General features: G+C 49.7%; 2 protein-coding genes across 2 annotated transcripts in view; both read right to left on the reverse strand.

Annotated features, from left to right (window-relative positions):
- The window catches only part of LOC131422914 (kinesin-like protein KIF19), a 62,454-nt gene extending 60,966 nt beyond the window's left edge, over positions 1-1,488 (reverse strand). Inside the window, exons 1-2 of the mRNA XM_058570540.1 lie at positions 1,404-1,488; positions 310-362 (exon numbers count right to left, since the gene is read on the reverse strand). Of these exons, the coding sequence (XP_058426523.1) occupies positions 310-362; positions 1,404-1,488 (138 nt within the window). The remainder of the gene's footprint in view (positions 1-309; positions 363-1,403) is intronic.
- Positions 1,489-1,804: 316 nt separating this feature from the next.
- Positions 1,805-13,712, reverse strand: part of EIF3B (eukaryotic translation initiation factor 3 subunit B) — a 32,704-nt gene continuing 20,796 nt past the window's right edge. The window contains exons 11-19 of the mRNA XM_058569419.1: positions 11,971-12,043; positions 10,909-11,031; positions 9,082-9,160; positions 8,069-8,207; positions 5,787-5,912; positions 5,167-5,244; positions 4,680-4,788; positions 4,252-4,370; positions 1,805-3,393 (exon numbers count right to left, since the gene is read on the reverse strand). Of these exons, the coding sequence (XP_058425402.1) occupies positions 4,267-4,370; positions 4,680-4,788; positions 5,167-5,244; positions 5,787-5,912; positions 8,069-8,207; positions 9,082-9,160; positions 10,909-11,031; positions 11,971-12,043 (831 nt within the window). The 3' untranslated portion in view covers positions 1,805-3,393; positions 4,252-4,266. The remainder of the gene's footprint in view (positions 3,394-4,251; positions 4,371-4,679; positions 4,789-5,166; positions 5,245-5,786; positions 5,913-8,068; positions 8,208-9,081; positions 9,161-10,908; positions 11,032-11,970; positions 12,044-13,712) is intronic.

The following is a 13,712-nucleotide window of genomic DNA, read 5'->3' on the forward strand; positions in this document are numbered from 1 at the left end:
TGGGCCAAAGTACGCGGTGCCCACCCCACCTGGGGGTCCTGGTCCAGGCCCTTAGCTCCCTGGGGCATGAGATTCAGACAGCAGGGAATGAAGGGGGTATCTAGGGGCTTGGGGTGAGGAGGTAGGTGAGCAGGGGGTCACTAGGTCTCCGTGAGGGAAGGCTGGGGACCCCTGGGTTGGGGGAGCTGAGGGCAGAGACCTCAACTGTGCCAAGTTGGTGCTGCAGGCAGCGGGTTGGGAGCAGGGAGGAGGCAGCCTCAGGGATGCGCATCCCTGGGGCCATCAGGGGAGGCAAGGAAGGGCGCTCACCATGAGCTGCTGGTCCTTCGGCTCCATCTCCCTCAGGGCCGGGCTGCACCGGGCTGGGGAGGGGCCAGTGGCAGGGCAGGAGGGCATGTGGCCAGCCAAGGATGCGCTCCCTGCTACCCTGGCTGCGACAGACCTGTCTGCGAGTCAGCTCTGCCCCACCCACCCCGCCCAAGTGACATCAGCAGGTCCCCCGGGAGCCCAGCTGGTCCTTAACTGTCTACGTGACACCGGGACTGCCCACATGGCTCAGGCAGGCCCCGAGCAGCTGGGTGGCCCAGGCCCCAGTGGGCACAGGCCGGCTGCACATTGGGCACACGGGGACGAGCACCAGGCACCAGTCCAGCCTTCACATCTACGTGCTCACCTAACACCATGGCAACCCAGGGTTCCTCTGCTGCCTCACCTGGTCTACAGGTGAGCCTGCCTGAGAGCTACACTGGGAGAGAAGACAGAGGAGACAGTTTTGCAGGGTGGGGTCCTCCTCTCCCGCCCAGCCCAGGAGAGGGGGCAGCCACAGAAAAGGCCTAAGAGGTGCTGCCCCTCCACCCCAGGAGCCCTCACAGAGCAGGCCAAGGTCAGCCTTGGAGCTTCCCCCCCAGAGGGGGTCAAACGCCACCAGCTAACAGCTAATGAAATCATCTCAGCTGTCAGGGCTTTTTCCCAAAGACACATCCTTAAACGGTTTTAGCCCCTTTCCCATGCTGTCAGTCCGTACCGCACCCAAGGCCTTACTCAGATTAACCACCAGGTGCACTTACTGCTTAAATGCTGCGCTCAACTTTTCCACTGCAGTCCCCAGGTAAGTCACCATGAACCAACCAACGCCGGCTGCACCTGCCCGGTCGTGCAGCCAACCAGTGCCAGATGACAGCACCGTCCCTGCTGAGAGCTGGGGTCAGTATTCACTCCTGCATTTTGATACAATCAGAGAGACTGGATCCACGAAGTTAAACTGAGTAATCCAACCACTAGAGCGGAAAGGGGCGCAGATACCCAGCACAGCAGCGGGGGTTGGGCCTCGGGGTAAATTGCTTGCTCAAGGTCACTGTAGCTCTCAAGTCTGCCCGGCCCAGCAGCACTGACCAACCACGTACGTGGCAGCATGCTCAGGACGTGTTTGCGCGTGGCCACACCCTCCTCTTTGGCATCCAGGTCAACGATGCGGCCCAAGATTTCCATGCCACGTGAATGAGGCGAGGAGAGAGGGAGGAGCATCCCTTGAACCTCCATGCCCCCTTCCACGAAGGCTCCAGCCTCCGACCCACCCAAGAACTTGTTGGAGAAGCCAGAGCTACAGGTTACAACGTGAAGGCAAATCCCCTCATCCTGACCTCCTGGATAAACGACCAAGACCAGGCCAGCACCCACCCAGATGCCCCGAGCCAGAGTGCTGGGGGACACTCTGCCCACCTCTTCCCATCCACAGGCTGGGTCAAGAAATTCTCTCCAAGGCGGCCCTGGGAAACGGGAGCGGATAAGTTACAGAAGGCCAAAGTGTTTCAGAAATTCTTTTATTCACAAGTTATGTAAAACGATTACAACTAGCAAGTTTAAAACAGTGAAAAAATTTTGAAAGCTCTGTTAATAATCTGTTAATATGATATAACCGTGTGCCTTTTTCTTCTTACTGCCATGAAATTAGAAAAACTAGGTCTTGGCACACTCAAGCTTACAGACGAGAGCAAACAAGAATCACTGTAGAATGTGCACTGACAAGGCCTGCAGATGTGCTAACCGGCAGGACCCAACAATTAAGGACTGTGGAGAAAGCACAGACGCAGAGAAATTTTAAGGCTCACGAGAAAGGAGAAGCACAGAGCGCCTGCCTCACCCGGGGGACCCGGGGCCTTAGTGAGGACGAGCCTGCGGTAGGCAGCCTGCAAACACGGTTGCTGGAAGCCCACAGGACAAGCACCGCTTCAGCACTAGCTGACCAGGCTGCAGGCGTCCACCTGTCTTCTGCCCCACGGATGACAGATCCTCCTCCAATCCCAAAACACTGAGGTTTGGACATGTCACAGTGGTGACTTTCGAGTGTGCCTTTCCGTGCTTCGCTGCTTTTTAAACTAAGCTCCAGGTTCCAGGAAAGAAAAAGAAAGAGGTGGAAAAACCTGCAATTTCACAAGGCACTGATGGGTAGCAAGACACTGCAAACAAAAATGGGCTGAAATTACATGGATTTGTTCACTCCCTTTTCGGCAGGGGGAAAAAAGTTAAATATTCAAAGCCGTATAATAGTGGCTACCATGACAGCTCTCAACGTAAGTCTGCAAACTTGTATAACTCCCCGCAGAAGTCTAAAGGGTCCTTTTTCTCACCAGGTGAAATGACGAGCGTAGACAAGAACATGAAGACACTGTTTCCTGGACTGACTGAGGAGTCACTTTACAGGGCTCAGAGGAAAATGCAGACAAGACCATGAGGGTGGGTGTCTCCCTCCTCGCCACGTATGCACGTGGCAGATGGACGTAACCAGCCCAGCAGCAGCCGTTACTGCCGGCAGGGAGGGGGAGAGGCACCAAATTCAAGGCCGCTATCTACGTTTAAAGAGGAGAAAGACAGCTTTTTCATCCAGGTTTGCTTTTATTTCCACGTTCAGCCTGTTGAGAGAACCTGCCACACCCTGAATGGCGGGGGAGCCCCTGCTGCACTGCCCTCCGAGCACTCGGGGACACAGCAGTGCCCTGCTTCCCTGCTGGCGTCCAGGACACACCAACACTGCCCCTCACACACGGGACAGTAAGGGTCCTTGCAGGGAAACCGCTCAGCTGTGGATGGTGCACCTCAGAAGTACCACCCACGGCAGGAGGAAAAGCACCTGCTGGAGCACTGCATCAAAGAGCCTAAGTAGCAAACACTGGTGGTGTGACTAAAAAAAACCCAAAGAAGAAAAAATTTAAAGCAGTGCCTTAAAACCTCCCCCAGTGCAGACACCAGGGGTTAAAAGGCACAACAATGTGTGGAGGTGGAAGAATCCAGGTGCAGTCACAGTCCAGAGCAGGAGAAAGCACAGGGGAAGTTTCAGGAATTGTGCAGGCTGTCTGCAAAAGGATGACCTCGGGTCCAGCACGAGACACGGTGACGCTGCAACAAGGGAACAACCATTACTCTTCGTCCTGCACCTTCATGACAAGTGAACATGAGGAACAGTCACCACCACCGTCATCCCCCGATGAGCAGGTACAGCACGCAGACACCACACCTTAAAAGAAAAGGTGGAAGGGACACCGAAGACCTGCTTTAGTCTGATGCTTGTGAGATGAATGGACGTCGTGGGGAGCAGCCTTGATGAGGAGACCACGCCTGAGGAACTACCACATTTACTCTGGTGGGCTGTGAGCCTCTCCCTGCCCTGAGCACAGCACTGCGTGGACGCCCCAAAGCACACAAAACCCCAGACCTCCCCCGCTTCACGTCAGCTCGAGGTGCAGAACCTCTGGATCCTTTCTCCATTATGGAGAAGCTTCTGGTTCCCTGCCACACCTGAGCGGATTCTGAAGGCTCTGGTCTTAGCACCGACTGGGACCGACCAGAACTGGGCACCATGGCCGGGAACGCCCATCTTTCCTCCCTGCTGGACACACCGAGGCCTTCTAACAAAGCTGCCTGGGGATGGTCCTCCTCTTCTCCAGGCATGTCACATCACCCGCCCAGTGTCTGCCCCGGCCCTCCTTCTCATCCACAACAAAACCCTGCTTGAAAGGCGCCATTCCCGAAACCGGAGCTGGAGGCCCGGAGCTTTCAGATGAGGAGCCCCAGCTCCGGACATCCAGGGTTTGCGTGTTACTCTCGCCAGTTCACATGCAAGGATTTTACTAACCTTGAATTCATGAAATTTCACACATTACCTTAAACAAGATATTTTCTAACTTGTGGGATAACAGAAAGGAAAGAAAAAATAACCAAGAAGATATTAATTGTTCCTGTCTAAAGAAGTCTTACCACAGTGCTCTCGGATCACTCCTGATTTTCAAGAGGAATAATTTCTTCTCTGACGAAAAACTCAATGGTCTCCTCCTCCCAGTCATCCACGTTGCTGTCCAGCTCGTCCGTGTCCACGCCTAAGAGGAGAAGCAGGAGGAGGGGCTATAAGGGCGTGCAGACATGCAGGAGCCACACCAGTGCTGGTGGATTCAACCTCCTGGATCTCACACATGCACATGCACACACACACCAGCCAAGAAGCCAGTGTGAACACAGCAATGGACTATGGACTTGAAACTGTAGGCAGCAGGAAACTCTCGATTCTTTGATAATTTAAGAATCTTCAGACAACACTCTACTGAAAAACTTGGGAAATTAGATGCAGAGAAGAAAAATATTTTAGCAAATATATGCTTTAAAAATGTATCTTTGGCTAATAAAATTACCTCCTCGCAACTGGAGACGTTCATTTTTCTGCTCCATATAGAGTTCTTGGGCCATTTTCCGGTATTTCCGGAAATCTTCCATCATGGTTCGTCTTCTCTCCACCAATTCCTATGTACAGAGTTGGGGGGAAGTTACAGAACAAATGAAAATGACACGTGGTCAGCAGTAACCCCACCTAACGTAAGGCCTACTTTATTTAAAGAGACTCGGGACAGGAATGGTAGGGTTTGTTTGGTCTCATCTTCTTCCTCTAACACTGCCCCCCACATACCCCCACTGTATCTGAGAAGCCAGCCACCAAGAGGGCTACAGTCAGGCCCCAAGGCCCACAGCTGCCCCCACCAGACTCTCCCCGCCTGGAGAAACGACTCTCCCTGAGCAGACACTACCCTCCTCCCAGAGCCTGACACTGGCCCTCTGCTGGCCCCACTCCCCAGGGAGGGCCGGGGGCTCTTTGCGTCTCCTCAGTCCTAGAACCAGGCTAACCTTGGAGGCTTTGGATTGGCTCAAACGATCCTTCTGTTCAAAGATCTTGGAGTATTTCTTCAAATCCTTTTTAATTTGCTGAAAACAGAGACAAGTCACTCAGGATTTAAACATTCAAAGCAAGAACCAAAAATGTAATCTTCGAAGTTGCCAACAGGAAATGACACCCTCCCAGATGAACAGAACACGGCCTCCCAGGAGCACTCAGCGTCTGCTCTCTGAGGTTCCCATCCTTGAGGCTGCTCCCTTTCCTAGGGGCTATACTCTCCTCTTAGCTTTGCCCTAATGCCATCAGCACCTCTTACCATAATTACGTAAACCCCACAGGCAGGTCCCTCCTACCCGCAAGAGGATGTTTTCACAGCCCCTGGCACCTTTTCATCGCCCCTCAGTTCATGCAAACTTCCTAGCACGGTGCTGACATGGCCTTACCCTGAAAACCTAAGTTCATTATCCTGTTCTGTTTGCTTCCTATTGTTCTTGCATCCCTTCAAAGGGGCCCCATAAACGTCACGTTTCCACTCCCACTCATCACCACCCCAACAGTAACAGGAAAAAAGAACTGCATTTTCTCTTTCACAATCACTTCCACGTCCCTTAACCTGGTGGGGACCCAAGACCTTAATCTGCTCCTGGCTCAGGAGTGTTGGGGGCCGAGGTCTCCACAGCAGCTGGCAGAAGCGATCCTTGTTGTTCTTCTGCAGAAGGCGTCCTTGGAAAGTCCACAGCCAGTAAGCATTGTCCACCTAGGAGAGAAAAGAGGCCAAACAGAGCTGCTCACTCCACTGAGTTACACCAACACGTGAGATCCTGAGATCTTTACTGCCAACAGAACCAACAAAATTAACCACTTCATTCAACAGATGTTTGAGAACCAATAACTTGCCAAATGATGTTGTTGGTATTTGAGAGACACTGGTGAACAAAACAAAGATCTCTCCCTCCACTCCCTCCACTGAGCTGACATTCAGCAGGGGGAACACAGTTGATAAATAAGAGAGACAAAAACTTATGTTCTAAATTACGGAGTGCAGTATACATAGCAGCTAGAACAGTGCTAATAAAGCACAGGCTTTATTACTGGTCTGCGACAAGGAACTTGTGCCAGAAAGTAAAGTGACTACACACCAGACAGACTGTTTAGTTCAGCTGACATTTTTTTTGTAGAAGACTTTCTTGATGAAGAAAGCAGAGCCTTAGTTTATTCTCCAGTGTAATCTTGGTCCAGACCAGCACTTTGGACCATGTCGAAATTTAACACAGAGTGGTGAACAATCTGAAAGGTTTTTAAGTGTCAAGGTAGGCCTCATGGGGCGACATTTGAACAAATCAGGACATAGGTATGGTCAATATATCCTGATCTGAATGGAAAGATGATGTCTGCTAAGTCTGTGTTCCTAAAAGTTCATTAGGTCATTAAACAGAATTACCCTTACTTGATCTCACAGGCTCCGTGTATGTGCATGAGCTGGTTCAACCGTCAATACCCCAACCAATTAAAAAACAGCAATCCAATACAAAAAGAAATCCTCAGCCAACTTGACCATCAGCTGGGGAGTAATGAGCTGGGGAACAGTGCTGAAAAAAGACAGCAGCATTCAGACACTGTACAGACACAAACTCTGCCCCCCACCCCCGGGGACAGGGCGAGGCAGAGCACAGACTTTGTTAAATTCTTCAGGTTATGTGTCTTTTTTGAGACTCTAAAGGAATTGGATCCTCTCCCCCAAAAGCCACTTGTGTATACGCACATTTTCATGCCCTCCAGGGAGTTTCCAGGCCCCAGGATAGGAAGCCCTCTCACCAGTGGCCACACCCTGCTCCCGCCACAACTCAACCTCCTTCTGCATTCACAGAACCCTACTTCTACTTCCACTGACAGACTCTCAACTTTTTGCTAGACAAAGATGATGCTCTTTTCAAGAAATTAAAAACGGGAATGGTAAAGGTTTTCTTGCATGCCAATTCAGTCAGTCAGCAAACACTATGTGCCACGCAGTTGCAGATGCTGGGACACGGCTGAGAACAGAAGAAAAAAGGCTCTTGCCCTCACGATGATCCATTCTAGCAGGAAAAGAGATAATGAACTCCTAAATCAACTAGGACGAATTCAGACCGTTTCGAGCACTATGAAAACAGAGTAGGGTGAGAGGACGCAGTGATCGGGCAGGAGAGGTGGGCCTCTGCGGTCATGCGCTTGAGGACACCCGAACAGTAGGAAGCACCAAACCCACAGGAAGTACATTCCAGGCAGGGGAGGGGTGCAAAGGCCATGAAGTAGGAAGAAGCATGGGTGCTTGGGGTCAGTGCGGCCTCCACTCAGGGAGCAGGCACACTCGTGGGGCATACACCAGAGGCCAGCAGAAGCAACAGCACAGAGGACCTAACAGGCTGGGCGACCAGATAATGATGGTTCAAACCAGGAACCTTGAGAGGGAAATAACTGGAGGGAAATAATTCTCCCTCCAACCATGAGCCACGGTAAGCAGCTTGGTTGAATTCTAAACGTTAGTGGGAGGGTTATAAACTGGGAAATTGTACACTCTGATTCCCATGTTAAAGAGCTCTCTGGTTACTGCACCAGATGATGGCAGCCTGGACTTGGGCTGTAGCAGGCATAGACGTGATCTAACTTAGGAAAAAGAGAAACCAAGGAACGCCAACCTATTTATGGAAAAGGCTGGCTGCCTTAGGTGCTCTGCTGAGAGTATTCTGAGACAGCCTGGGCTGGGCATGAAAGATCGACTAATTAACGGATCATCAGCAAGGCCCACCCCTGCTGAGACACAGGAAGGGAGAAGGTGATGCCGTGCTTGGTACCCTTCCCAAGGTGAGGAGAGTCAGCCACAAGCCCAGCACAGCCTGGTTTCATACTGCACAAAGGCTACACAGGTCCGCATACCTTATGGCTCCACCAGGACACAGAGGTGACAACATAACGCCCAGTAGGATCCCACTCCACGTCGGAGGCCATATAGTGTTCTGCAATGTTCATGACCGTACAGTCCGAAGTGTCAACAAATGCCAAGGCGCCATTCATACTGGGGAGACAGACAGCACGGTCAGCCTTCAAGAAGAACCTGGCTTATGTACTACACCCTGTTCTCGCATTCCCCCTCCTGGAGAGGCTCTATGGTGAGGATACAGAGCATGGATGCAGCACCTCGGGCACTCCCTAACCACTGTCTCACTGTGAATGTAGAAATAATAACAGTAAGGACGTCCTGAGGATGCTGTGAATGAAGACACATAAAGTGCATGTGATAAGCACTGTATATGTCTGCTAGTATTATTTCTAGAAGATTATCTGAGGCCAAGCCTCCAAAAACACAATAGGAAGCGTCTACAATGAAGGAGGAAAATAACCAACTAAGGGTATTCTGCTAACACACAGGAGGAACACTGCAAGCTCCTCACTGTTTCTATACGTTCTGTTGGAACAGCAACTAAGTACAGAGCAAGGGAAGACAATGTTTCCGCTCTCATGGTGAAGTGAAGACAGGCTTACAGCTGTCTAAGTAAATATTCTTCCTACAAGATGACGTGGATTTTACGTTAGGGTAACTGGACTGCCAGAAAGAGTTCCTGTTTAACCACGACGGAACAACAACATGCAGACATGTCTTCCAGGGCCAGTAATTGAAAGCATTTGCAAGTGACTGTTTTCCTCTGCCTGGTCTTGGCCTAAGTCTGGGGAGCACGACAGAGACACCGTGGAACAATGAGGTGCCACCTACCGACACTGGGATGATCCTTTTCTGCAAGAACACCCTCTCTGACAAGTTCTCAAGGAATGACAGCACCGTCATTACCATTTAGAGCCCAGAGCACAAGATGTGGGCCCCAGGGTCAGGGTCTCCACAGCAGCCCACAGAGCACCGCTCTGGGAGCAGACGACAGACAGCAGAAACCCACCTCCTCAGACCAGCCAACACCACAAACTGTCCTTGGGGACTCCAGAAGATCGTATTTGCCTGCTGTTTATCAAACATTTCTGCAAGGAAAGAAAATATGAAGTCTTTGTAAAGGTTCTAGAGAGGACATGCAGTCAAGACCGAAAGATGGGCAGTGGGTTCACGCTGCCCCCTAGGGGTACGTCTCGTAAAGCCGACTTTTAGCCAGAACTCTCTCTCTATGTACCATGCCTATTTGCTACCTGTGAGAACAAGAAAACCCATCATTTAAATACACCTTAAATTATGACCTACACGTAAAAAAAAAGGGGGCGGGGGTATTTTGGAGCTGCAATACTGTTTTTAATAACATTCTATATTCAAAACAATTTACTTCACAAGGTAATGGGACAAAGAACTCCATTTAGAGTAAATACTCATTAGCACAGGGACTCTACACCACGGCGAGGAATCCAGTTTCCAGCAGATGCTCAAAGAGATATGGGACCCAAAAGAGCCTAAAATCATTCTTCCAGTGACTCAAACATCTTTTTAAATGGCATGCTCCTAAAAACTTTTTAAATCCATCATCTCTCCAATATCCTAATACTCTAAATACCACTTATGTCCTGCAAGGACCCGGGCAGAGCCACTGGAGGGGGGAGTTCAGCGTGCACCCTGGGGGTCTCTTCACTTAGAGTGGACACAAAGTTAACATCTGGGGTATCTTTATCTCAGCCTGCAGTAGATCCAAGAAACACGGGCAGAGTGGGGAGAGGGGAGAAGCTCCAACACCGACCCTGAGCATTCAAGGAAAGGAGGACGCAGAGTATTCAGGGGGTAGAAGGCCTTTTATACTTGTGTCTGTTTTATAACGAGACGAGAGAAATCTTCTGATAGCCTATGACTGTCCCCATTTCCTTTTATATCAAGGGAATTAATAATTCAATCAATCTTGTGAGACAGCCCAAGATCCTATCACAAAATGATTCCATCACAAACACCACTAAGCTTTAGGAAATGAAAACTAAATTCATTACAGAATTCTCCCAGGAAAAGCTATTGCTGGGTCACATGAATCCCAGTCAGGTACTGGGATAAACACACTGAGGAAGCCCTGTGTGATGCACCCGGGAGCCCCCTCTCCAGGGTGGGGATCGAGAGATCTTCCATTTCCTCAGTCACCACACGAAGAAAGTGCTATGAAGCAACAGGCCGGCATTAGCTCAACCCCACAGCACTAAGGCCCTGCCGTGTGAGCTCCACGCTGAGCACTGAGGAGGCAGGATGAGAGGAAGGAACAGGAGGCCTTGGAGGAGCCCAGTTTGTGCAAGAAGCCAGCCAGCAGTCAGAGTCCCAGTCTGACAGTGCCAACACTGCTAAGGAAGAAGGGCCCTCCTTACCTCTACAGCACAAACGGGGGAATGAACGAGGCCCCTTGCAGGCAGAGTAGAGCAAGAGTGGGAACCAGGGCATCCAGACTGAAGGGTGGTGGGCCATGTGACCCCCCAAGCCCAGAGACAGCAGCTGCGGCTGAAAAGACGAGACTTCATCCACCCAAAACAAGGGTGGGAGCTGAAGTCTAGAAACACGAATGTACAAGGGCCTCCACGGGAGCTCACAGAAGGCCGATTCTTCGTGGATATAAAGCACTCCACGTGAGTCATCGCCACCATCCTCAGCACCACTCACGAACAATGGGAAATCACATGGACTCATCCAGCTGCAGGTTTAGGCCTGAGCAGCTGCTCCGGGGCCAGCCGCACACCCTCTGTGGAGCAACGACTTAAGTCCTATCCTGTATGCACTGACCTGTCCGCCCACTCCCGCACGGGCCGAGACTACTCACTGATGAGCTCGATCTTCCCGTTGCTTTTCACATGGTAGAAAGAAACTGATATCCTAGGAGCCTCCCCGTGCAGCACAGCAAACTTGCTCCCGTTTGGCTCCCAGGCAAAGGCTATGATGGTTTCTACAACCAAGAAAAAGGGTTAGTTCCTCTTTGGTCATTTAAAAAAACAACATTCCTGATTAGTTAAAAGTTTTCACTACTGAACCAGAGAAATGCCCCAAATTCTTGAATTCATTGAAAGGACCACAGAGCAGGCACAGGAACAGAGGCTCTGGCTCCTATGGAGTTTCAAAAGCAGTGCATTTAATTCGTGCAAGGTGACCTATGTGAAACTTGGCCTTTCCTGACAATCACGCCCGCAGCTGGGCTGTGAGGAGCCTGATGTCGGGTGTAGCCTGTGGACGTCACCGTTCTTACCGTCGCTGCTGAACTCACAGTAGAATTCTACAGCCTCAGGAGGGTTACCAATGTCTTTCTACGTAGGCAGGGTGGCCTGGTTTCACACTTTCCCATCTATGTACTTTCCTCTTCCCTCCCTCCTTCCCTCCCGACCAAAACAGAAAACAAAACTAACACAGAAAACCAACCAAACAAAAGACATAGGTTAAATTTTCCACCTAAAGGCAGAAACACAGCATTTGAACAGTTTTCACGAGTCCAAAGAAAAGCTCTATTAAACGGAGAACTTTCGCATGTAAGAAGAGCTCTTCTGCTGTCGCTGAACGTGTAAGGAAAACCTAGTCCTCACACATTCTCTCCTCAGTGTGAAAAACGGCTGGAGTCCTTGTCCCTCTCTGTGTAACCGATGTGAAGAGAGAGAGGGGCATCTCTGCCTGGCAACTAGAAAAGTTAAGAGACTGAAGTTGGAAAGGACAAAAGAAAAACCTAAACTCACGAACGCATGATCTGTAAGAGGGACAGACGCTGTTCACTGTGAGTTACAGTCCAGAGTCTGGACCATTTTTGCTTTGGCAGTGAATTCACACTGAAATGTCAAAGTATAAGTATAAAGCAGCACATAAGGACCCTTCAACTACACATAACCACAGGGGGACTTGCCTTTCATTTCGACCACATCAACAGGTACCTGTTTCTCCCTCATTCGGAAAATTTCAAAATTTGTGACAACACCCTGTTAAAAAGAAAAAAAAAAAGGAAGGGGTTACATTCTGGAAACTGAAAGCATAAGATTTAAATCAAAGGACAACTTAAGAATTTAATGAAAGATTAAATTTATACACCTGGTAAAGATGTGAGTACTTGAAGTGATTAAAATTACACCCTTCGTGATGCAACCAGAACTCTCAAATGCTGATGGACGTACAAATTGGTAGTCTCATGGAGAACAACTGGATACACTTTCTCTCTCTCTGGCCCAGATTCTACTTCAAAGAACTGCCTTAAAGGTCAGACTCATGCACATGTAGGTTCAAGGATACTCATGGCAGGGCTGGCCCCGTGGCTTAGCGGTTAAGTGCGTGTGCTCCGCTGCTGGCGGCCCAGGTTCGGACCCCGGGTGCGCACTGACGCACCACTTCTCCGGCCATGCTGAGGCCGCGTCCCACATACAGCAACTAGAAGGATGTGCAGCTATGACATACAACTATCTACTGGGGCTTTAGGGGGGAAAATAAATAAATAAATAAAATTATTAAAAAAAAAAAAAGGATACTCATGGCAGCTTGTCTGCAAAACTTCTGAAATGCCCTCAAGGTCCACCAATGGGGACTGATTAAACTATTTCAAAACACTGGAATATCCTGCAGCATGATCTTCAAGAAATACTCTTCTATAAAAAGCAGGGTGCCGCATTATTCATAATAGCCAAGGTGGAAACAAGCCAATGTCCATCAACAGATGAATGAACAAACATGAGGTAGTACAGCTGTACAATGGGAAATGACTTGGCCATCAAAAGGAATGAGATACTGATATATGCCACAACCTGGAGAAGCCTTGAAAACATGCTACTGAAGGAAGCCAGATACAAAAGGCCACACAGTCTACGATGCCATTCACATGAGATGTCCAGAATGGAGAAATCCACAGAGACAGAAAGCAAGAAAGTAGATTAGCTGATGTCAGGAGGTAGGGAGTAGGCAATGTGGTAACGGGGGTGACTAACGGGAGTGTAATATCTTTCTGAGGTGATGCAAGTGTTCTGGAATTAAGATAGTGGTGAAAGGCGCTGGCCTGGTGGCATAGTGGTTAAGTTTGCACACTCTGCTTCAGCAGCCCAGGGTTCACAGGTTCAGATCCTGGGCATGGACCTATGCACCACCTGTCAAGCCATGCTGTGGCAGAGTCCCATATAAAGTAGAGGAAGATGGGCACGGATGTTAGGCCAGGGCCAATCTTCCTCAGCAAAAAGAGGAAGACTGGCAACAGATGTTAGCTCAGGGCTAATCTTCACACACAAAAAAATAGTGGTGACGGTTGCACAACTTCGTGAATGTAATAAAAACCACGAACTGTACACTCTAAAAGGGTGGGCTTTATGGTATGCAAATTACACCTCAATAAAAAATTCTTTTCCTAAAAGGAAGAGGAATACTTTCATTAAAGGGAAAAATCAGGCAGTTTTTTTGATAAGTTAAATACTAAATAATGCAAACAAAAAAATCTAGGTGTTAGGGCCGGCCCCATGACCAAGTGGTTAAAGTTCTGTGCACTCTGCTTCAGCAGCCGAGATTCATGGGTTCAGATCCCAGATGCAGACCTACACCACTCGTCAAGCCATGCTGTGGCAGCAATCCACACACAAAATGGAGGAAGACTGGCACAGATGTTAGCTCAGGGCA

This window comes from Diceros bicornis, chromosome 26 (genome assembly GCF_020826845.1).
Source record: "Diceros bicornis minor isolate mBicDic1 chromosome 26, mDicBic1.mat.cur, whole genome shotgun sequence".
Classification (NCBI taxonomy): domain Eukaryota; kingdom Metazoa; phylum Chordata; class Mammalia; order Perissodactyla; family Rhinocerotidae; genus Diceros; species Diceros bicornis.